We start from the raw sequence: 25,673 nt of genomic DNA on the forward strand, positions 1-25,673 counted from the left end.
GCCATAATGTTCCATCTGTGTTGTTGATCTTCTTCCATTCATCACTGATGGGTTCGGTTCCGAGCCTTCGGAACCGAGTCAGCCTAATACCAAACTTGCGTACACCAAAAACATTCGAGCTAAGCTGCTATCCACAATGCCCTTCTCCCAGTTACCTCAGATCGAGTTTGCATGAAACATATAAAAGTAAAAGCAGTGGCCATTTCTGTGCAAAAACCCTGAAAACACCACAAGGACCTATAAGATCCACCAGGAGCCTTTGGTGGGGGACGGAGGGTGGGATGTGATGAATGGAAGAAGATCAACAACACAGATGGAACGTTATGGCAAGACATAACTTCTTTATCTGATGTTGTTAATCTTCCCATTCATCATTGATGGGACAGAATCCCAAGCTACCTGAAAAACCTGGGTGGCCCTTATGGAAGAACATTCCTGAGTACCATTGAGCCAAAGGCCGCTCTTCCCTGGAGACCATATCCAACTTGTAATGTTTGATGAAAGTGTGAGGTTTAGCCCAAATGGCTGCTGCACAAATGTCAGCCATAGAGGCTCTGGAGTGAAAAGCCACAGAAGTTGCTATAGCTCTTGTTGAATGTGCTTTGATATTGTCAGGTTTATGCTCATTTGTACGTGAATATGAAAAAGCAATACAATCTCTGAGCCACTTTGATAAAGTGACTTTTGATACAGCATATCCTGATCTGACTTGCAGATAGATTTAGTCCTATCCAAGTAAAAACGTAGTTGCCTATGTATGTCCAATGAATGTAGTCAGTGTTCTCCTTTATTGGAATAGTTTGGGAAAAACACTGGGAGTTCAATGGATTGGCTCACAGAAAACTCAGAAAACACTTTGGGGAGAAAGGATGGATTAGTACATAGTGATACTCTGTCTTTATGAAAAATTAAATATGGGCTCTTAATGCATAAGGCTTGTAATTCTGAAACACGTCTAGCTAATGTGACAGCCACCAAAAATAGAGATTTCCATGATAGAAATTTGAGGTCACATTTTGCAGCAGGCTCAAAAGGGGTAAAGAGAGAGATTCCATGCCTGTAAAGGATGCCTGATTGGAGGTCTGCTATGAAACACTCCTCTTGTATAGGCAGGTGGAGATAAGTGGAATGTCCTCTAAACAGTTACGAAAATTGGAAATAGATGCTAAATGGACTCGAATGATAGAAGCTGATGCTCCAGTCTCAAAAAACTCAGAAAGGTATTGAAGTACAACAGAGACCGGAGCTGAGAAGGGTCTAGCATCTGTTCTTTAGACCAAAGAGCAAACCTTTTCCATTTACCTCTGTAAAGTTTTCTGGTGGATGGCTTATGGGAGGCCAAAATAATATCGCGAACAAGTGAGGAAAGGGTTTCCTGCCTGGCGACTAACAGAAGTGGAAAAACCAAGATGCCAGCTTGAGAGTGGACAGATTTGGGAGAGCCAACCCTTGGGGGCGAGAAATTAAGTCTGGACAAGTGTCCAGGATCCATGGAAGTTGTAACAGGTGAGGCTGGAGGAAGGGGAACCACACTTGGCGAGACCAGAATGGGGCAATGAGGATCAGCTTGCATCTCAACCGAATTGCTTTCTTCAAAAATAGGGCTATCAAGGGAATTGGAAGATAAGCATAGAGGAGACCCTAGGCCAATCGTGAGTCAGAGCATCTCTCGGGGACTCCTCCTCTGGGGGAAAGAGGGCAAAGAAGCTGCTGCATTTGTTGTGCGAAGGGGAAGCGAAGAGATCGCAGCAAGGCTGGCCCCATCGGCTGAAAATTTCTGCCATCACTTTTGGATTGAGAGACCACTCGCGTGGAAGGAGGATGCATCTGCTCAGCCTGTCCGCAATCACATTGGAGCTCCCTGGGATATGCGTTGCTATAAAAAAGCGGTTGGAAGCTATCGCCCAGTGCCAAATTCTCACGGCCTCTCGACATCAGGGGTACGATTTGGTTCCTCCTTGTTTATGTACCAGACTACTGACATATTGTCTGACTGAATTGCAATCGTTCCCGATGGAAGGAGTGGATGTAATGCCTACAACACCAACAGCACCGCTCTCAACTCCAGAACATTGATTTGCAGGTTGGCCTCTAAGCTGGACCACGTGCCTTGGACTTTCCCTGAAAATGGCCCCCCACTCTATCAGGGAAGCGTTCATTGTCACCGTGGCACTGGGCTGAGGAGCCTGAAAGGGGCGACACCAAAGTTCTGCGTTTGGCCTCATCCACCAGAGGAGATCTTGCTTGCAAAAGTTGGTAATGAGGATCTGTGAGTTTAGGGGGTGGAGATTTGCTAACCATTGGGACAATAGGAGACATTGTAACAGTCTCATGTGCAATCTTGCCAGAGGAACAATTGGAATGGCCACAGCCACGGACCCCAGAGCCTGGAGGACTTCTCTTGCTGACACCTTTCTTTGGCAGAGTATCACTCGTACTTGCAATCTTAACCTCTGAAGCCTGTGTGCTGGTAGAGATACCAGACATGAGTATTGAAAACTGCCCTATAAATTCCAGCTGTTGGGTAGGTTGTAAATTGGATTTCTCCCAATGAACTGTGATGCCTAGGGCCATGGTAAGAAGATGCTTGGTGAGGGCGGAAATGAGCCAATCCTCTAAATATGGAAACACCCGGTATCCTTGAAGTTTCAGATAAGCTGTCAACACTGCTAGGCATTTCGTGAACACTCTGGGGGCCGTCAAGAGACCAAATGGCAGGGCTCAGAATGGAAAATAATTGGTTCCTAGCCAGAAGCAAAGGAGACTCCTGGAGTGTTTGTCCATTTTGAAGTGGTAATACGCATCTCGGAGGTCTATCGAGCACATCCAAACATCCTCCTGTATGAGAATGGATTGAATAGTGACCATGCGGTAATTGGTTTGAACCACTGACTTGTTTAGATGACTGAGATCCAGAATGGGTCTCCAGTCCCCGGCCTTTTTTGGCACCAAAAAAAATCTTGAGTAAAAACCGGATCCACATTGGTCTGGGGGGACTGGTTGGATAACTCTTTTTTGACACAGCTTTATCTCTGAAGCCGCTTCTTCCCTTTGACTGGGTGGAACATCGGGAAGGTTCTTTGTAGGTTTTGGACGGGATATGTTAGAGGGATGTAGTAGCCTCTGGAGATTATTCTCTGCACTCACTGATCTTTTGTAATAGAGTGCCAGGCAGTTTGGTGTAGAGAAGAACGAGCCCTGACAGCTTCCAGAGGAAAGCAATCGGCAATGCTTCAGGAGCGTTGATAAGACCGCCCGGAGAAAGAATCCCTGGAGTCTTGATTTCAGGGACCCCCTCTGCTCCTAAAGGGGCATCTTCCACCATTGGAACCCCATCTGCCTCTAGGGAATCCTCACCACGTGCGTTACGGAACTCCTCTGGTTCCTGGAAAAAGAACGTTGGGGCTTGGAAAAACGTAGGCCAATGGCACACAAGGTCTTTCCGTCCTGCTCGCACCTGGCCAGTGTGTCCTTCACTTTAGAATCAAACAAGGAAGATGGTTCAATAGGGGCATTCAAAAAGGAGGACTTGAAGGAGAATGCAAGGTCACAGATGTGCATCTAGGCATGACGACTCATAACTATGCCTGCACCCACAGCTCTAGCCGCCCCTTCAGTTGTGTGGGAGAGCAACCTCATGGACGAGTTGGATAGACTCAAGGGTGGCAAGTTGAGAGGCAAACTTATCTCATGCCCCATCAGAAACTTGACCCACAAGGGCTCCAGAAAGTTCGGAAATCAGATCTCTTTGGAGTCTCGTGAAATGTACCAAGTAGTTCAGGGACTTGACTGCAAAGGTCGCTGAAGCAAAAACTCGCTTCCCTAGTCTGTCCACAGCCCGGGACTCTGTTGGGTGGATGAACAGTAGGACTTTCTTTTGCTAGATCCTTTTTAGTGGCCGCCACCATCACTATAGCATCAACTGGCAAGCCTCTAGACTAGTGGGGTTGCTCCTCTGGTGGGGAAAGAATCTTATCTGGTCTCCGGGGAATGGACTCAATAGAATCAGGGTTCTTCCACGCACGCTGCACGACGAGCTGGACTAACTCGTCGACAGGTGGGGTCACCGAAGAGGTAGAAGGCTGAGAGCGAAAAGCCTGCAGGAAGACGGACTCCTCCAAGGAAGGATTAGAGGGCTTACAGCCATCCCTCTGTTTCAATATTTCCAGGAGGTCTCCAAAGGAGACCTTGTCAGGAGGTGACCATGGGGACCACTCCCCATCATCGTAGTCTGTATTCTCTGTGAGAGACCCTTCAGGAGAGTCAATGTGTTTCCTCTTACACGCCTTCTTCCGAGGAGGTTCTTCAGTGGGGATATCTGAGAAAGACTCGGAAGGATGGGTACCCTGAACTGGGGTTTCCTGAGGCTTCTGCTCTCGGTGTCCTGGGGAGGTGGCCCATGGCAGCTGTAGCTCAGAGGGAGCAGGGAGAAGTTCCGACGTAGGAGGAACGCTTCTAGAAGCAAGCGCCCTCTCCATCACCCGGAAAGCAGGCCCGCCCGATGAGAAATGGGAGCCCAGAACAGAGTATGACAACCCCGGAACCGGGGTCACACCACACTCCGTCAGACCCACTCCCGGGGATGGAGCCTCAAGAAAGATGGGGAAGGCATCATCCCCAGATCAGAGGATGGAACCGATAAACGTGGAACCATGCTTAGAACCGAGGACTCCGCCCCCCCCTAACCATGAGTCTGAGGAAGCGACGGTTCCAATGAAACCGAAACCCAAAGGAGTGGCCTCGAAGCCTCAGTGAGAGTCACTGTCAGCACCGAGGAATGGGTTTTGGAACTGACAGATCTGAAGGAGGAGTATAAGTGGAAGTCCTGGGAGCAATAGACCCAAACCCTGAAGTGGGATGAGTCTTAGGAACATTTATCCCTCTGGCTGTCAACAGCTGATCCAGCAGACCCACCACATCGAATTCAGAAAGACTCCTGGTGGACCTCGTGGACACTCCTGAAGGGGAGTCGGGTTGGTCCAGAAAGGGACTGTACATCTGGGCTAAGAACGGGTCCAATGAAGGGGAGTACCGGGTCTGGCCTAAGAACGGGTCCAATGAAGAGGAGTACCGGGTCTGTGGTGTTTTATCGGCACCGTAGTCTCTAACTTGGAGACAGGTAATAGAGGAATCAGTGGCGTCGAGAAGGGACTCGGTGCCGAGGAGGCACTCTGAGTCGAGGTTATTATCGGTTCCAAAGGAATTGTCGAAACCGCTTTTGGTGCGATAAAGCGCGAAGTCTGTGGCGTAACTATTGTGGATAGGTCGGAGCCGTAGTCGACATTGTAGACAGGGCTGGTGCCATACAGGTCAGTGCTGAAGGTGGCGCCGACGAAGTTTCAGTAATATCTCTGACCTTGGTTAAAGTGGCAACCTGAGCAGAGCTCGGAACAGAAGCAACAGTCGTAGTTGGAGCCAATGAAGCAATCCTATGCTCAGATGAAGATTTGTGGGCCTTATGTTTATGAGATTTGCCCTTATCACCAGCCGGTGAAGAGGGATCTGAATGGGGACTTTTTTTGTCCTTCAGTGGAGGGGTTGAGACCTCCGACACAGAAAGGGCCTCTGAGAAAGGAGAAACTAAAAGGCCTTTCAAATTCAGTTTGTTTTTTCTTTCGTTCAGTGTCCACTGACTAAAACTTAGTCAAATCTGGCAAGGAGGTTTTGCAGAGAGGTGAGAAAAGTACAGTTGTGTACCTACCATTAATGTACATGTTCGAGTGTATTCACTGTTGCAGTCATTACAATTGGGTTATTCTGATGGCAGGCTACCCGCAGTCGGCCTCAATTCCAAAGTCTAGGTCCGGCGTCGGTCGCTGTCGCCTCCTCCCGGACGTCAGTGCGCCAGGGGTATAAAAGATGCAGCCGATGCCATTTTCTTCAGTTTTTCTTGCCCCAGATGTCAGGTGTCCCCAAAAGGGTAGGCTAAAAATATGTAAATAAAGCATGCATGCACCAAAGTAAATTATTCCTTCATCTACAAGTAAATACACCACACAGGTTGTATAGAATAGTGAAGTACAGATAAGTTCCAACAAAGATAAGGGGGATGGTGGGTGGGTAACCTGGACTGCAACAGTGAATGCACTCGAACATCTACATTTATGGTATGTACACAACTGTACTATGTTCATCATGTTTCACTGTTGCAGTCATTACAATTGGGTTGAATCCCAAAGCTAGGGTTGGGAGGCTGGAGCTAAATAGGATTAGGAGAGGCTATGAGGCCCTGCAGAACTGCAGTGGCAAAGCCTGCCCTGGATTTAGAGTGGAGTGGTAAGCGATAGTGCTTTGCAAAAGTGTGCACTGAACTAAAATGTCTTTGGTTGGTACTCCTCTGAGGAAGGCTGCTGAAGTAGCTGCTGCTCTGGTTGAATGTGGCCTAATGGCCTTAGGCACTGATTTGTCAAGTTGTGAATAGCAGAAACGAATGCAGTGGCCTATCCACTTTGAAATTGTCTGCTTTGAGATAGCCTTTCCTTGTGATCCTGCAGCATATGCCACTAGTAATTGCTCAGTCTTTCTGAAAGCTTTGGTTTTAGCGCAGCTGTTTGTGTATGTCCAAAGAATGCAGAAGTCTCTCACCCTTATTCTGTGGGTTTGGATAAAAGGTAGGCAAGTGAATAGTTTGGTTAAGGGCCACACTGGACACTATCTTAGGCATAAATGTAGGGTTTTCCCTCAGAGAAACCCTATCTGGATGGAAAATGATTAAAGGTTCCACAGCCATGAGTGCCTGTAGCTCTGAGACTTGTCTTGCAGAGGTTATTGCTAGGAGCAGAGCTGTTTTCCAAGATAAAACTTTTATATCAGCTGTAGCGGCTGGCTCAAAAGGAGGCAGGGTGAGTTTTTCCAAGACATAATTGAGGTCCCATGCAGGTATTGGTGATCTCCTTGGAGGCCTTAAGTTTTTGGCTCCTCTGAGGTACTGCCTTAGTAAAGGATGAGAAAAAATAGGTGGCGCTGTATTGTAATGATGTGAAATGGCAGAGGCATGAATCTTAATTGATGAAAAGGATAGGCCTTTGTCCAGCATCTCAGTTAAGTATTGCAAAATCTGAGGAATATTTGGTACAACCGTGTCAATTCCTTGTGTCTGGTTCCAGGCACAGAATCTCTTCCATTTTTCAGCATAAGATTTTCTGGTACTAGGCCTCCTGGCCTCCAAAATAACATCCATCACCACTTTAGAAAGGGGGTGTTTTGAATGATTACATTATCCACCATGCTGCCAGATTTAAGGTCTTGAGTTGGCTGTGTAGGATCTGATTGTTTTGTTGGGACAGTAAGTGAGGAATCTGAGGTAATGTCCAGGCTGGGCATTGAGACAGGTTCCTTATGATTGGGTACCAGTGCTGGCGGGGCCAGTCTGGGGCAATCAGTATCATTTTTGGCTTCTCTTGTCTGACCTTTAGGAGTACCTTGGGGAGGAGGGGCAGTGGGGGAAAGGCATATACTGTTAAGTTTTTCCAGCTGAAAGATACAGCATCCACTTGCCATGCTTGCTTGTGATAAGTCCTTGTGCAGAATCTCTGTAGTTGGCAGTTGTGAGGGGAGGCAAATAGATCTATGTCCGGGCATCCCCATTTCCTTATTATCATGCTGAAGACTTGCAGATCCAATTTCCACTCGTGGGGATCCAAGAGGCTTCTGCTTAGTTCGTCTGCCAGAGTATTTATCTTTCCTGGCAAGAATTGTGCCTGCAGATGTACTTGGTAAGTCAATGCTGTGTCCCACAAAGTCATGGCTAGTCTGCAAAGAGGATAGGAATGAGTGCCTCCCTGCTTGTTTATGTAGCACATGACTGTGGTATTGTCCGTCTTTATCAATAGTTGTCCCAGATTAAGTTGATCCTTGAAGGCTGTCAGGGCATTCTGAACAGCTAGCATCTCTTTTTGATTGATATGTAGATGCATTTGGCTTGCAGACCATGTGCCCTGAATACATCTGCCTGCCATGTGGACCCCTCAGGCATAATCTGATGCATCTGTTGTTAATGTCTGCCTGGCTGTGGGTAAAGTGAATGGCTGTCCCTTGTTGTGGTGACAGGCCTTTGCCCACCATCAAAACTCCTGTTGCAGACAGGGAATGAGGGTAATTATTGTTTCCAGGCTGTGGCGATGTTGAGTCCAAACACTTTTTAGATACCATTGAAGTTTCCTCATATGCAGTCTTGCATATGGAATTAGCAGAATGCAGGACGCCATGAAGCCCAAAGCCTGCAGAATTTTTCTTGCAGATAACTGGGCCTTTGTTGCCAACAGTTTGAAATAAGTAATCAGTTGCCTTTATTTGTCTGGCGTGAGATAAGCCATCTAGGCAGTTGTATTTAAGCTTGGACCCAGGAATATTATCTCTTGAGAGGGTACTATTTTTGATTTCTTTTCGTTTACTGTGTACCCTAGGCATGTTAGTAATCTTTTTACAAACGCCAGATGCTGTAGTAGAATGTCCTTGTTCTCTGCTTGAATGAGGCAGTCGTCCAAGTAAGGATATAGTTGTATTCCTTTTTGTCTGCAGAATGCAATTACTAGAGCCAGGCATTTTGTAAAGACCCTGGGCGCAGTAGATAAGCCAAAGGGCAGTGCAGAGAATTGGTAGTGCATTGAGCCAGCTGTGAATCTGAGGTATCTTCTGCATGATTGTCGGATTGGGACATGCAGGTATGCCTCTTTTAGGTCTAAAGTCACAAGCCAAGCCTCCTTGCCCAGCATGGGCAAAAGCTGCTGCAAAGTCAGCATCTTGAATTTTGGAATATCCAGATATGTGTTTAGAATAGATAGGTCCAGTATTGGTCTCCAGGCTTTGTCCTTTCTGGGCACCAAAAACAGTCTTGAGTAAAATCCTTGTCCCTGCTCTTGCTCTGGTACTTGCTGAATGGCCCTCATGTCCATGAGGGATGAAACTTGCTTTTGTGCCTCTGCCCATTGATTTTTTGGCAGGTCTGGCAAACAGTGTGCCCTTGGCAGGGTATGAAAGTGAAACTTGTAGCCTTGTGACACTATGTTCAAGACCCATTTGTCCTGGGTTATTATGTGCCAATTTTCATGAAAAAGTGCTAGATTCCCCCCTAAAGGTGCTGCCAGAAAATAAGTGCTTGGCTCAGGCAGGGTGAAGTCATTGGGACTGTTTCCTGTATGGCTGTGCTTTGTCTTCTCCGCTTTTGGAGGTAGAAGCACCCCATTGTTTAGACCTGTATGTGCCTTGGGGCTGGGTTCTGCCTCTAGGGCGTCTGTATCTGCCCCTTTGTGGCCTGTCTGACACTGGAAAGGGCCAATTCTTTGTAGGCCAGTGTCTGCTAAATCTTGGAGGCTGTACCTGTAAGAAATCCTTAACTGTTTGCATAGATTTTGCTTTGTCCTCCATTTTCTTCAACACCTCCTCTGCTTTAACACCAAACAAGGTATCATGCTGTAATGGAGCATGTAATAATTTTGCTTTAACATGATCAGGCAGATTCTGTTCCTTTAACCAAGCATGCCTCCTGATGACAGAACCCGTAAGAGCGGCCCTGCAGGAGGCGTCCAGAGAATCAAAACCGCATTGCAAAGTATGCTTTCCAACTTGTTCAGCTGCATGCAATAAATCCTGCATTTCTTTGTTTTCTAACATTCAGAATTCATCAACATTTTCTGGTTAAGCAGTGATATGATATATTGTTGATATTTAAGCATATGAAATTGACAATTTAAAGCCCTAATAGCCAAGGTAGCAGAAGTGTAAATCTTTTTTCCCCATCTGTCCAGAGCCCTAGAATCCCTGTCAGAGGAGGTAGGGTTTTTTGCAGTGGAAGCCTTGACCCCTTTGGGACCCTGAGTGATAGTTTCTGGGTCAGCAGCAGGGTTTTTAAAGAGAAATTTATGTGAATCAGGAACCCTGTAGTATCTGTGTGGCTTAACAGGAGCTGGAGGCAAAGACTCAAGAGTCAGACTGGAATCTGAAAAAACATCTATAATGTCTAACACAGGTGGAATAGCAAGGGGCCTGTGCTGAGGTAGTAAAAGGAAGTCTCTGAGTCTTTTCTTAGATTCTGAATAATCTTGACTCTCCCAGTGGAAATGCTCCCTCATGGTATGCAGAGTTTCCTCAAAAGAATAATTCTCAGGAGGAGAGGCTGAAGGGATAGACTCTTCAGCATCAGAATCCTCATAGGGAGGAAGAGAGCATTCCTGATCAGAAGAGGAATCAGATGAACTGGAAACCTGATCTGAAGATTCATATTCTGTCTCTTGCCTAGGCCTCTTATCAGGAGGGGGATGGGAACCCCTGATCAAAGTAATTAGGTCTTCGGCCATTTTCAGCATCTGTTTTTTAGGCATGGAGGCCTGTCCATGGGTCTGTTGTACTTGTTTCTTTGTCTTTAAAGGTGCTTTAGTCTTTGCCTTTGAAGCTGAAGTCGTTTTTACATATAATTGTGTAGGCCTGAAAACACCCTCAGAAGCCAACGCCTGCTCACCGGCTTCAGACCCATCTGAGGGAATAGTTTCCGAGGTTCCAATACCTTGAGTTTCCAGCGGCCTAGTCAGCTCCATGTGGGAGTCGGTAGCGGCCTGCGGCTCTAAAGTAGCGGGCATCAGGGGCTGCAAAAGCGCCTCACTGAGAACTGGCAAACCGGCGACTGGCTTAGAAGAAGCCTCGTTGTCAGTTTTGGACCTTGGATGCCTGTCCTTTTCTTTTTCTTTGCGTTTCTTTTGATTTGCGGTAGTCGGATGGCTATCCGACAACATCGTGTAATTAAATCTTATGCCAAAATAGTGAAATGCAAAATCGTACAGACGCTTAATAGTGCGTTGGTTAAATCTAGCACAGAACCGACAATTAGCAACATCATGGTCAGGGCCTAGGCAAGGAATACAGTAGGAAAGAAAGTCCTTATGAGGTATTTGCTTCCCACAAGAAATACAATTATTAACTTTTTCTGACATCGGTCTGGAGCAAGAAAAAAGTTTCCCCAACGGGGTACTTGGCTTTTATTGAAGACTTCGGATCTGAAATTCGAACAGGAAAATCTCAGGAGTTGGCCGACCGGCACTTGTGAACTGCTTTTGCTTCGGGCACTGCGCTGCAAGAAAGACTGAAGAAAATTGAGTCGGCTGCATCTTTTATACCCCTGGCGCACCAACGTCAGAGAGGAGGCGACAGTCACCGACGCCGGACCTAGACTTTGGAATTCAGGCCGACTGCGGGTAGCCTACCAGCAGGATAACCCAAATGTAATGACTGCAACAGTGAAACACGATGAACATACCCCACACAATACACACAATCATCGTGCGAGTCACTGTTAGGGAGTTTGCCATTGAAAGAGGTGCAATGTTAAAACCCCAAAGTCCCTTTTTAATCAGACATTTCCATACCCACGAAAACACACTACTAGAGATTAAAAGGAAGGAGTGAAGAAAAGAAAGAAGATACCAACAATGGTATCAAACGATACCACAAGGATAGGAGAGGGTGTACCAACGATGGTATAAGAAATACCCAATGGGAAGAGCTAGATAGATAAAAGAGGGTGAAAGAGTTAGATTAGGAAAAAAGTTCAAAAAACATACAATTCTCTATAAAATACAACACTTGGCTGGACAGTTCGGTGAAACGCTGCTGTATGGCTGCACGGCAAAAGAGATCTGAGGTAACTGGGAGAAGGGCATTGTGGGCAGCAGCTTAGCTCGAGAGATTTTGGTGTGCACGAGCTTGGTATTAGGCTGACTCGGTTCAGAGGGCTCGGAACCGAACCCATCAGTGATGAATGGGAAGAAGATTAACAACATCAGATCTATTGTTAAAGAACTGCTGGAAAGTGGTTTGGGCTCAAGCCTTCACATAGGATACTTGAACTTGAGTCCAAACTATATATTTTCTCAAGTAGTAAGTTCTACAGTTCTGAAACAGTGCATAGACAGAGCATCCGGGGTTGTTGAAGGCTTCTGGACTTCCAAAAGAAACAGTTAAAGACTCTTATTAGTGATGTCAATGAACTGCAGTTACCCACAGGATCTTATGGACTAGAGTCAGTTACATTGATGACAATTAAGTTCCCAACTAAAGGCATCCAAGGATATTTAGACTGAGGCAAACTTGTAAAGCGATGTCACAGTAAAAAAGACAGCTTTGTAAGCACATACGGAGACGTCCATGACTTATGTTGCAGTATGGTTAAAATGGAGATGTGGAATCACAGTGCGGGGGAGGGGCAAGTTTTCTGTTAGCATCATCAGTCAACAGATTTTCCAATCATAGGTTCATAGGTTCATACTAGGCTATCTGCCCTGGGGCAATTATAAGCCTAGCCCGATTTTGTATGGCTTACGCCACCCCTTGATTTGAGTATACTGTGCCCTTTTTTAAGGTTTAGTTTACTGTGCCTCTGTCTAATAGTGACACGGGAGTAATCCCTGGGACAAACCTACGATCCCCCATCCACTTATCGAGATTCTTCTTGAAGAGATTCAGTGAGGTGCTCTGCCTCACATGAACTGGAATTCTATTCCAGAGTGAAGGGAGCCTCTGGGTTATGAACCTGTCCCTCCAGCAAGTTCTATTTATTTCTGTGCTGAGGTTCAAGTCCCTCGGCGTGTGGCTCTAAGGGATTTAGATTTACTGAGGTGGAGCATGTCCATTAATTCTGGATTTGACATAGCTTTGTATGTCAGGCATAGATCGCCCCTCGGTATGCAACTGAGTAGAGCTGGAGTTTTTAACCGAGCAGTATATGGCATCTGTTTGAGACCCTTGATCCTCTTGGTGAGATACTTTTGGGGTCTTTCTAATTGCTGCAGGTGTCGGGTAAGGTACATCCCAAAGGGGCATTGTATTCTATGATGGGCCTGATGAGGGATGAATAAAGGGGCACGATTACCTCTCTTGATCTAGATGTGAAACCCTTAATGATGAGGTGGGCTATGTAGAAGGTCTTTCTAACCACTTTGGCAATGTGGTTTTCAAAGGAGAGATTGCTATCAACTTGGGTCCCCAGGTCCCTAATAACTTTCTCTGTACTTAATGGGTTTCCACCTATGTGGTAATTTGTGGGCACATTGTTTTGCCAAAGGGTATGACTATACATTTTTGGCATTTAGCTTTAAACCATGGTGCTGGCACCAGTTATCTGTCTCTGAGACCTTTTTGAAGGATGTTTTTGTCAGCTGGAGAGTTGATTATGGCAGTTTGCAGTCGTCTGCGAACTTGGTGAGCCATAGTCCTCCCATTGCCTGTACCTCGGAAAAGTATATACCGAACAAGAGTGGTCCCAGGACAGAACCCTGTGGGGCGCCACTTGTGACCGGTTTTGAGTCTGACATGGCTCCAGCAACTCTCACTCTGTGGGTTCTGTCTTTGAGCCAGTTTGCGACCCATCTTGTGACATAGGGGTTTATATTTAAGCTGGATAGCTTATCTATGATGCCAGTGGGGTATTGTGTCAAATGCCTTTGCAAGGTCCAGATAGGCTGTGTGGACTACCTTCCCTTCATCTATGGCTTTGGTGACTGTTTCAAAGAAGTCAACCAGGTTCAAAAGGCAGGATCTGCCCTTGACAAAGCCAAACTGGGTAGGATCTAGTGTCTGTAGGTCCCCAATGTCTTTGTTTATGAGCTCCATGATGATCCTCTCCATAGCCTTGCAGACTAAGCTAGTCAGGCTTATGGAGCGATAGTTTCCAGGGTCCGTAGATGCTCCACCTTTGTGGAGTGGGACCACTGTTGCTGTACGCCATTCTGTGGGCACATATCCTGTAGTGAGGCTGAGATTGTATAGCTGTTTTATTTGAGGGATTAGTTCCTCTTGTAGTTCATGTAGGACACAACCTGGGATGCCATCTGGTTCCATGGAAGCAGTGTTTTTTGCTTTGGAGAGGGCAGCCTTCACCTGAGCATCTGAGATGTTTGGGAGGCAGCCCTCTGCCGGGATAGATATTTGCTCTTTTGGGGGGGAGGCGGTGGAGAAGTTTGCACTGAACCTGTCTGCCAGGATCTTGCCGATGTCTGTGGGTTCAGTGTATTTTTTGTCGTTTAGAATCAACTCAGAACAAGTCTGGGAGTTGCATCCCAGGTTTCTAACATAACTGAAAAAAGCCTTATGATTGTCTTTGGTGTCCTGTACAATTTTTCTCTCGAAGCTGGCCTTGGAGGATTTCATGAGGTATTGTAATTTTTTGCTAGTACTGATCAGAGATGCCTTCCCTATTAGGGATTTTGCTCTATCATGTAGTAGCTTCCTCCTTCTGTTGTACAGTTTATTTATGGCAGTGGTCCACCAGACTGGACGCCTGCCTTTGGATGATTAGGTCTTGGTTTTGTTTGGGATAGCATGATCCATGCATTCCTGGAGATGTCTGTAGAATGCATTTATATAGGATTCTGCAGTTTGGGCTGTAGTTTCCACTGGCCCTGGGGCCTTGAAGGATTCCACTTCGGTTTTGAGAAGTGAGAAGTTCGCTTTTGAGAAGTTTTTCACTGTGGTTTTCTGGGCTGGGGGTGGGGTCGGGATGTGGACATCCAGTGAAATTAATTTATGGTCTGATCTTACCAGTGAGGGATATACTTCTGGTGTGGAGCATAGAGTCCCCATCCGGTTCACCCAGCTTTGCCAGAAATGGGTTTATTTTGTGGCTACAATGTCACAGTATTAAATACATCATACAACAGCAATCTGGCCATATTCCTGGGTATTTCTGTTTAAATTAGACAAGCAACCAATGCAGCTCATATAAGGGTGCAGGAGCATGGGAAGAGGATTATGCCGACAGTATCATAACTCAAGTTTCTGCAGCTATTTGCACTACCCAGTGCCTTACTTTATGGATTCTCAAAACCAGAAAAGTACAGTTGTGTACACTTACCATAAATGTAGATGTTCGAGTGTATTCACTGCTGCAGTCATTACATTTGGGTAATCCTGCTGGCAGGTTGCCCTCAGTCAGCCTGAATTCCAAAGTCCTGGGTCCTGCGTCGGCTGCTGTCGCCCCTTCGCTGACGTCAGGTCCTCAGGGGTATAAAACATGCGGCCAATGCCATTTTCTTTAGTTTTACTTGACCCAGATGTCAGGTGCCCCCTAAAAGGGTAGCCAAAATTTATATATATATCTATACATTATATATGTATGTATATATATATATATATATATATATATATATATATATTCATAAACACATGCACCAATATAAACTTTACCTTCCTCTACAAGCAAATACACCACATAGGTTGTATAAATCAAAGAAGGAAAGATAGGTTCCATCAGAAGAAAAGGGGATGGCGGGTGGGTAACCTGGACTGAAACAGTGAATACATTCGAACATCTACATTTTTGGTAAGTGCACACAACTGTACTATGTTCTTAGTGTTTCACTGTTGCAGTCATTACATTTGGGTAGAGTCCCAAAAGCTATGGTTGGGAGGCTGGAGCTAAACAGCATTAGGACGGGCTATGAGGCCCTGCAAAACTGCAGTGGCAAAGCCTGCCCTGGATTTGGAGTAGAGTGGCAGATGATAGTGCTTTGTAAAGGTGTGCACTGAACTCCAAGTAGCAGCCTCTAAAATGTCCTTGGTTGGTATTCCCGTGAGAAAGGCTGCTGAAGTGGCTGCAGCTCTGTTTGAATGTGGCCTAATGCCCTTGGGCACTGGCTTGCCATGGTGTTAAGTAGCAGAAACAAATGCAGTGGCCTATCCACTTTGAAATAGTCTGCTTTGAGATAGCCTTTCCTTGTGATCCTGCAGCATATGCCACTAGTAATTGCTATGTCTTTCTGAAAACTTTGGTTCTGTCCAAGTAGAATCTAAGCTGTCTGTGTACGTCCAAAGAATGCAGAATTCTCTCCCCCCTGTTCTGTTGATTTGGATAAAAAGTTGGCAGTTGAATAGTTTGGTTAAGAGCCACACTGGACACCACCTTAGGCATAAATGTTGGGTTTGTCCTCAGAGAAACCCTGTCTGGATAAAAAGTTCCACAGCCATGAGTGCCTGTAGCTCTGAAACTCGTCTTGCAGAAGTTACTGCTAGGAGAGAGCTGTTTTCCAAGATAAAAAATTTATATCAGCAGTAGCAGCTGGCACAAAAGGAGGCAGGGTGAGTTTTTCCAAGACATAGTTGAGGTCCCATGCAGGCATTGGTGATCTCCTTGGAGGCCTTAAAATTTTGGCTCCTCTGAGGTACTGCTTTAATAAGGGATGAGAAAAGATTGGTAGCTCTGTATTGTAATGAGCCAAAATGGCAGAGGCATGAATTTTAATAGATGAAAAAGATAGGCCTTTGTCCAGCATCTCAGTTAAGTATTGCAAAATCTAAGGAATATTTGGCACAGCTGTATCAGTTCCTTGTGCCTGGTTCCAAGCACAGAATCTCTTCCATTTTCCAGCATAAGATTTTCTATTACTAGGCCTTCTGGCTTCCAAAATGACATCCATCACAGCTTTACTGAGAGGTGTGTTTTGTATGACTACATTATCCGCCATGCTGCCAGGTTTAAAGTCCTGAGTTGGCTGTGCAGGATCTGATTGTTTTGCTGGGACAGTAGATGAGGTACTTGAGGTAAGGTCCAAGCTGGGCATTGAGACAAGTTGCTTAGTATTGGATACGAGTACTGGCGGGGCCAGTCTGGGGCAATCAGTATCATCTTTGGCTTCTCCTGTCTGACCTTCAGGAGCACCTTGGGGAGGAGAGGCAGTGGGGGAAAGGCATATACTGACAGGTTTTTCCAGCTGAAAGATAGGGTGTCCACTTTCCATGCTTGTCTGTGATAAATCCTTGTGCAGAATCTTTTTAGTTGGTAGTTGTGAGGGGAGGCGAATAGATCTATGTCCGGGCATCCCCATTTCCTTGTTATCATGCTGAAGACTTGTGGATCCAGCTGCCACTCATGGGGATCCATGAGGTTTCTGCTTAGTTCGTCTGCCAGAGTATTTTTCCTTCCTGGCAGGAATTGTGCCTGCAGATGTACTTGGTAAGTCAATGCTGTGTCCCACAAAGTCATGGCTAGTCTGCAAAGGGGGTAAGAATGTGTGCCCCCCTGCTTGTTTATATACCACATGACTGCGGTGTTGTCTGTCTTTATCAGTAGTTGTCCCGGATGAAGTAGGTCCTTGAAGGCTGTCAGGGCATTTTGAACAGCTAGCATCTCTTTTTGATTGATATGTAGATGCATTTGCTTTGAGGTCCATGTGCCCTGAATGCATCTTCCTGCCATGTGGGCCCTCCAGACATAATCTGATGCATCTGTTGTTAGTGTCTGCCTGGCTGGGGGTAATGTGAATGGCTGTCCCTTGTTTTGGTGACAAGCCTTTACCCACCATCGAAACTCCTGTTGCAGGCAGGGAATGAGAGTAATCATACTTTCTAGGCTGTGGCAATGTTGAGTCCAAACACTTTTTAGGTACCATTGAAGTTTCCTCATATGCAGTCTTGCATATGGAATTAGTAGGATGCAGGATGCCATGAAGCCCAAAGCCTGCAGATTTTTTTCTTGCAGATAACTGGGCCTTTGTTGCCAACATTTTGAAATAGGTAGTCAGTTACCTTTGTCTGGCGTGAGATAAGCCATCTGGGCAGTTGTATTTAAGCTTGCACCGAGGAATATTATCTCTTGAGAGGGTACTAGTTTTGATTTCTTTTCACTGACTGTGTACCCTAGGCATGTTAGAAGTCTTTTCACAAACGCCAGATGCTGTAGAAGAATGTCCTTGTTCTTTGCTTGAATTAGATAGTCGTCCAAGTAAGGATATATTTGTATTCCTCTTTGTCTGCAGAATGCAATTACTGGTACCAGGCAATTTGTAAGGACCCTGGGCGCAGTAGATAAGCCAAAGGGCAATGCAGAGAATTGGTAATGCATTGAGCCAGCCTTGAATCCGAGGTATCTTCTGCATATTTGTCTGACTGGGAAATGCAGGTATGCCTCTTTTAGGTCTAAAGTCACAAGCCAAGCGTTCTTGCCCAGCATGGGTAGAAGCTCCTGCAAAGTCAACATCTTGAATTCTGGTATATCCAGGAATGTGTTCAGAATAGATAGGTCCAGTATTGGCCTCCAGGCCTTGTCCTTTCTGCGTACCAAGAACAGTCGAGTAAAATCCTTGTCTCTGCTCTTGCTCTGGTACTTGTTGAATGGCCCCCATGTCCATGAAGGACGAGAATTGTTTTTGTATCTCTGCCCATTGATTTTTTGGCAGAGCTGGCCAGCCGTTTGCCTTTGGCAAGGTATGGAAATGGAACTTGTAGCCTTGTGACATGATATTTAGAACCCCTGTCTTGGGTTATGATGTGCCAATTTTGAGAAAAAAGTGCAAATTATCCCCCTAAGGGTGCTGCCAGGAGATACGTGCTTGGTGCAGGCAGGGGGATGTCATTGGGACTGTTTCCTGTATGATTGTGATTTGTCTTCTCCAACTTTGGAGGTAGAAGCACCCCATTACTTTGACCTGCAGGAACCTTGCGCCTGGGGGATCTGCCTCTAGGGCATCTGGATCTGCCCCTTTGAGGTCTGTCCAACACAGGAAAGGACCAATTCTTTGTTGGCCAGTGTCTACTAAACCTAGGTGGCTGTACTTGTAAAACATCTTTGACAGTTTGCATAGATTTAGCTTTGTCCTCCATTTTCTTTAACACCTCTTCTGCCTTAACACCAAACAAAGTATCATGCTGTAAAGGTGCATCTAATAATTTAACTTTGATATGATCAGGCAGATTTTGTTCCTTTAACCAAGCATGCCTCCTAATTACAGAACAGTTAACTGCGGCCCTGCAGGAGGCCTCCAAAGAATCAAAACCACATTGCAAAGTATGCTTCCCAACTTGTTCAGCTGCATGCAATAAATCCTGCATTCCCTTGTTTTCTGCACATTCGGAGTTTAACAACATTTTCTGTTTAAGCAATGTCATGACATGTTGCTGATATTTGAGCATATGAAACTGACAGGTTAAAGCCCTTATAGCCAAGGTAGCAGATGTGTAAACCTTTTTTCCCCATCTATCCAGTGCCCTAGAATCTCTGTCAGAGGGGGTAGGGTTTTTTGCAGCGGAAGCCTTAACTCCTTTGGGACCCTGTGAAATAGTTTCTGGGTCTGCAGCAAGGTTTTTAAAAAGGAATTTATGAGAGTCAGGAACCCTGTAATACCTGTCAGGCTTAACAGGAGCTGGAGGTAAGGAGTCCAGGGTAAGACTAGACTCCGAAAACACACCATCTACAATGTCTAACACAAGCGGAATGGCTAGTGGCCTGTGTTGAGGTAGTAAAAGGAAATCCCTGAGCCTCTTTTTAGATTCTGAAAAATCTTGGCTCTCCCAGTGGAAATGCTCCCTCATGGTATGCAAGGTTTCCCCAAAAGAATAGTCCTCTGGAGGAGAAGCTGAAGGTATAGATTCTTCAGCATCAGAATCCTCACAGGGGGGAAGAGAATATTCCTGATCAGAAGAGGAATCAGAAGAAATGGAAACCTGATCTGAAGATACATAGTCAGTCTCTTGCCTAGGCCTCTTATCAGGAGGGGGATGGGAACCCCTGATCAATTGAATCAAGTCTTCGGCCATTTTGAGTATCTGTTTTTTGGGCATAGAGGTCTGACCACGTGGTTCTTGAGTTTCTTTGCTTTAGAAGGTGCTTTAGTCTTTGCCTTTGAAGCTGAAGTCGGTTTAATGTAAAGATGTTTAGGTCTGAATACACCCTCAGAAGCCGGTGCCTGCTCAGCGGCTCCGGACCCATCTGAAGGAATAGTATCCGAGGCTCCAATACCTTGAGTTTCCAGCGGCATGGCCGACTCCACACGGGAGTTGGTAGCAGCCTGCGACTCTAAAGTAGCGGGCGTCAGGGGCTGTGAAAGCACCTCACTGAGAACCGGCGACTGGCTTAGGAGAAGCTTCGTCGTCGGTTTTTGTCCTCGGTGGTCTATCTCTCTCCTTTTCTTTGCGTTTTTTGTGAACTCCGGTAGTCGGATGGCTATCCAATGACATTTCTGGATAATTTTGCCGGCGTCCAAAATAGTTTAAAAGCAAAATCATTCCGACGCTTAATAGTGCGTTGGTTAAATCTAGCACAAAACCGACAACCAGAAACGTTGTGATCAGGGCCTAGGCAAGGAATACAGTAAGAATGAAAATCCTTATGAGGTATTTGCTTTCCACAAGAAATACAATTATTTACTTTTTCTGACATCGGTCTGGAGCAAGAAAAAAAGTTTCCCCAACGGGGTACTTAGCTTTATTGAAGACTTCGGATCTGAAACTCGAACACGAAAATCTCAGGAGTCGGCCGACCGGCACTTGTGAACTGCTTCTGCTTCAGGCACCGCACAGCAAGAAAGACTAAAGAAAATGGCGTCGGACGCATCTTTTATACCCCTGACGACCTGATGTCAGGGAAGGGGCCGACGCAGGACCCAGGACTTTGGAATTCAGGCTGACTGAGGGCAACCTGCCAGCAGGATTACCCAAATGTAATGACTGCAACAAACACGAAGAACATCAACAGGTGACAGGTCTGGACCAAACTATACATGTTTTGAAAACTCTGCACAGTAACTAGTTCACAGATTCTGTTAAGTATTCAAATTGCTTCCCATCAGGGAGCTCAACTGCCATTATTCTATGTTGGAATTCCCTGTTGTCTTTTAATTATCAGTACATATTTTTTAATATTTTTACTAACATGCTTACCTTTGTTGCATGCAGTAATCATACCAATAACCTTTATTTTAAACAATAATTTCTTCAGTGCTTTGACAGTCACTGGGTGATTAACTGGTCTCATCTTCTTCAGTTACTTAGGACCAGGTTACTGGTTCATGTTGTTCCACTTGTAAACCAGGGGTACAAATTTCCAAAAAGAATAGGGTTAGACATGGCTTTTTTTGCCAAGCACACTTTCATCATCTGCAGGATAGCACTCGCAGTCCCTTCAGTGTATGACAGTTCACGTCTTTAGTCTCTCTCTTTTCTTTATTAGGAATCTTTAAAATCTAAAAAACAGCAGGTGGCAAAAGTTCAATTAGTGGTCTGAATGCCTGTAGCAGCTGGCAGGATTGATGGAAGTGAACTGATGCTGCCAGCTCACCCATCTTGGGGGATGGGCAGTTCTGACTTCCAACATGAGTAACCCCTAGTGACAGAACTAGTGTTACACCCAGTGAAGTCCATACCTACTACCGACCCTGAGCTGAACGCGTTCACACTCATGAGCCACCTTCCACTCAAGTTGCAATAAAACAGCTCAGAAAAGCTGATAAAGGGGTTGCTTTGGGGGGTAGGCTGCCCGCAGGACCAGCAAGCTGGCCTGCTCCCTAACATCAGACTATCCCCAGGGAACAGGCACATCAATACTTCTGGACAGGAATAAATGGACCACAGAGCTGTCACCCAACCCAAAAATGCCTGCCATCCCACTGGAACAAATGGATGGAATGGGAGCAAGCAGTGGAGCCACTAGGCAAGGTCTTGAGAGGATCTCTCAAACTAGTGGAAGGCTACTCTTACTCTGATGCTGATACTAGCACTTCAGTATGGCCTCCAACTTTCTCTCCACAAGCTAGGCACAAACAAAATCAACATAAATCTGTCCGTCTTCTATGAGGCGGGGCGCGCCTAAGGAAAAGGAAAAAAAAAAAAAAAGACACCCACAATACAAATCCAAAACCTGAGAGTAGTAAAGGATTTTTAGCTCTGCATGAGACATTCCCCTAAAAACAGAAAGTTTCCTTCAAATCATCCACCAGCAAAATGCAAATACAGAATCTAGCAAAAGAAAAGGCAGTGTACTTAGCTATCAAAGGATTTTGTAGCTTGTAAATCTGGAGTGGAGTCCAGACTGAGCAACTGTGACTATGCAGGGCACGTATTTGCATCCCTGTCTGTAGACCTCTGGTAATGGGACGGCTTCCCAAATGTGTGCCTGCAGATAATTCTCATATGTAAAAAACACATCTGCAACAATGATCCATACCAAGAGCATCAGTAGATCCTCAAGTCAGACTCAGTTACATCAGTACAACTAAGAGGCTTGTACTCAATAATCATTCAGTTTTTGGCATAATTTTCTACCTGTCTGGTCTCTCACTAATACAACGTGGCACTGTCAAATGCTTCCTGCATTTCTAGTAAACTCTTTGGATGGCATCTGCTGTTTATGGGGTCAAATACAGGAGTCCGATATGACACAACAGCATTTTCTGTCTGGTGTGCTATCATCAATGGCTGGTATATATCTTCAGACAAAACTAATGTTGCCTTCCATCATAGCTCTCAACCTCTTATTTCAAGAATTATGGACAGAGACAAAATAAACAGGGATAAAGGTCCCTAATCATGGACATTTTTTTAAATACAGCTACAACTGATTTTAAAAGTTAATAGAATAACAAGACTAATTACCATGCATGTTCTGAAGTAAGGTCTGTGACTTTAACAATGCCACTGTTTAAGGATTGTAATCCTCTTCCTTGTCGTCCTGTAGACTGAAAAACAACCAATATTCCACACAGCTTTGTCTTGCCCCCCTCCCAGTCTGGTGTATGTGTTTCTGACATGAAAGCTGATATCAAGGGATAGTTACTCAAGATAGAGGATTTCAAAGATTTCAAACTGTACACAATTTTCAAATTCTCTGGCAAGGGCTAGACAAACAAATGTTTGGGGTGTCAGTCATGGGCTTATCCCAAATGCTAAGAAATACAGCACGACTTCCCCGGTAAATGTATCACCACCACTCCATGCTATACAGCAAACATTCCACTCGTATCTGGCCCAGCCATCAAGGATTCAGTTATCTATGTTTATAAAAACACTCCTCTGACCATCACACTTCAGGTGCAGTTAGAAAATTTGTCTGCCTTCCACAACTTACTCATTGTGGAATTTCCTCAAGGTCCAAAACCTTATAGCCCGGATTTACACCTCCCCTATTAGGGCTAATTTGAATATAATGCCCTTTAAAGTATAATTTGCTAAGCAACTAAACCAACTTTACAATCTCCGTTTCCTAATCACAATGGTTCCAGTCTTAGTAACCTTAGCTACTCTGATAGAATAAAAGCTGTGGTCCTCTATTCAGTCTTGTATAAGCTTCTGAGGGGTGAGTTCTACTTAGCCTTCAATGTTATGAATGACTCAGAACTCTTAGAACTCAGTCTCCTAAACAGAACCAGTGGATGAGCAAGCACAAACTCTGCAGACCTAAATATACATAAAAACTTAACCAAACATCTCCCATTTCTGGAATAGGATCCCTTGGCATATCAAACAGTGTACCTTGCTGGCAACCTTTAAAACCAGTCTGGATAACTGTCTAGGTGATTACAAATTTTACATGGGATAATGAAGGGAACATTTATTTTACAGAAGCACTAATTATCTCCCACCAAAACTGCGTGATATGCCTGAGCTCTCAGTGGTGTACTTGGCTCAACACTTAAAGACTATGAGCCTCTGATCTGCCTTATAAAAATCTGTCATAATAACTAATTTCAAAACAGTATGTTGCCCTGCGGTAGCGTTGTCGCCTCACAGCAAGACTTTGTCGCGTTCGATTCTCTGCTAGAGCGTCTTCTGTGTGGAGGCATGCGTGAATGGGCATGCCTTCGTTTAAGGTTGTGCATCAGGGCTGGTAACCCGGCACGTAAAAATCCACTACCAAACATTAGCGGACCGGAGTTCCGCTGTGGCGACCCCTAACCGGGATAAGCCGAAAGACACAACAACGTTGCCCAAATAAATGAACATCCTTTGAGACAGGTTTATACTAAATAATGGATTTAGCTAGTGATGCTATTACACAATAAAATCTACAAAATTAAAAATTAAACTATTTCTCAAATGTAAAAAGACAACCTAATTTACTTTTCAGTCACTAAATGTAAAGTCACTGAAAACGTCAGCCAAAAGAAGCAGATGAACATGTGCTTCACAGTAATGAGAATTAAATCTAATGTGAGGTATTATCAGCGTCATACAGTGAAATGCACAAGCAGACAGCAGCTAACCAGCAGGAAACAGATGTCAACAATGAACAGATGTTCAATGGCAGAAAAAAAAGTTAGGTTCTGACTAAAACCCAACATATTGTACTGTCCTCCCCAAAGGAGAGCCTGTATTTCCAATCTTGTGACACAACCCAGGTAGTGCACCTTCATTTTCTGATGATGAATTTGTGTATCTGTTGTATTCTAGCCACACAGTTTAGTAATACAATGACCATTCCATCAAAGTTAGTCCTGTTAGCAGGCTATGGCCCACAGAAGAAGTGTAATTTAAGCGTTGAAGTATCCATAAGAGCAAATGATCCGGAATGGGATTCTAAATGTAAAACATTTACACTGTACTAACTTTGAAAAAGAAGACACACACACACACACACACACACACACACACAAACACACTACATATAGAATGTAAACAGAAATACAATTAACTACACTGCCACTGAAACTGTTATTCCTGTACTAGCACATACACAGCAGTGCATCTAACTTCTTTTATGTAAACTCACCTGTTTGACTTCAAATGACACTGTCTGAGTTTCCTCTTCCTCTTCCTCATCCCTGTCCATTTGTTCATAAAATTCAAAAATATCAGATGGAACTTCGGGTTTCTTTGGAGCAGGATCTCCATCCTGGGATACAGGGGGTCCATTGGTTTTCTGACTTGATTTACTAATCTGTAACAAGGAATGCTGATTAAAACAAAATACTAACACATGATGAGCAAATAAATCACACCTACCAAATACTACACACTATTGCAGTAGTCACTTCACCACTGCATTTTGCTGCCACTTATTACACCATAAAGCAACACATTCTAGATGCTTCATCAATAAAACGAAGTGTACTTCTGCCATGTTTTGTAACCTTATAATGTGAACCTGTGGCATGACTGCTGCCCTCATTAACACTCTCACAAAGAATTTCAAAACCCCAGAATGGGCAATGGTTATGTTCCTTACTGATAATGATGCAGGAGTCTATGGGAGAAGAGGTCCATCAGACTGCAGTCTTTACCCTCTAGGAATGGGGCATACGGTAACATATCTGCACATCCTTTCCCACTATATGCATGCCCCCCTCACCTCCAGAAGTGATCCCTTCCTTGCAGTACTAGCTGGTTCTTCATGGATGGCAACCCAACAGCTGAGGTATACTTCTTGACACAAGTGAGCTCCCCCAGACTCTATGCTCCAGTTGCCTGTAGGACTCAACCTGATACTGTGAATGGCATTTAATACACATCAGCAAGGCATTAGGCAAAGTCTGCTCTAGTGAGTTAATACAAGGTAGAGGATGTGAAGAAATGAAAGTTATACACTTACCATAACAATAGATCTCTGTTGTCTTATTTTCATTTGGTTCAAGATGTGGGTTGTCAAATCAGACCAAAACTCCTTATACCATAATATTGGATCTGAGAGATCTGACCCCTCCCTTACCCACAATTTCCCTCTCCTGCCTGAATTAATTCAGATCAAGTTTGCTGGATAATCTCAATTGGTGATAAATTATATGGGAAATAATAAAGAGGAGGAAAAGGAGAACATTAAATAAGCTAAGCAGTACAAAGGGTCAGACAGGGTCCATAGAAGGTCTAGTTGATCCCTATAAAGGGATAAGTGACAATTTGGCAGGGGGAAGGAGGGACGGGAGCTGAACCAGATGAAAATAAGACAACACAGCTCTATTGTTATGGTAAATACATAACTTTCATAT

At 44.8% G+C, this 25,673-nt stretch overlaps 1 protein-coding gene across 1 annotated transcript in view; it reads right to left on the reverse strand.

The window, feature by feature from the left end:
- The window catches only part of ERCC3 (ERCC excision repair 3, TFIIH core complex helicase subunit), a 476,680-nt gene that overhangs the window by 307,729 nt on the left and 143,278 nt on the right, over positions 1–25,673 (reverse strand). Inside the window, 1 exon segment of the mRNA XM_044078239.1 lies at positions 24,461–24,628. Within this exon segment, the coding sequence (XP_043934174.1) occupies positions 24,461–24,628 (168 nt within the window).

Source organism: Protopterus annectens, chromosome 7.part0 (genome assembly GCF_019279795.1).
Source record: "Protopterus annectens isolate FY-2018-M chromosome 7.part0, PAN1.0, whole genome shotgun sequence".
Lineage (NCBI taxonomy): Eukaryota > Metazoa > Chordata > Ceratodontiformes > Protopteridae > Protopterus > Protopterus annectens.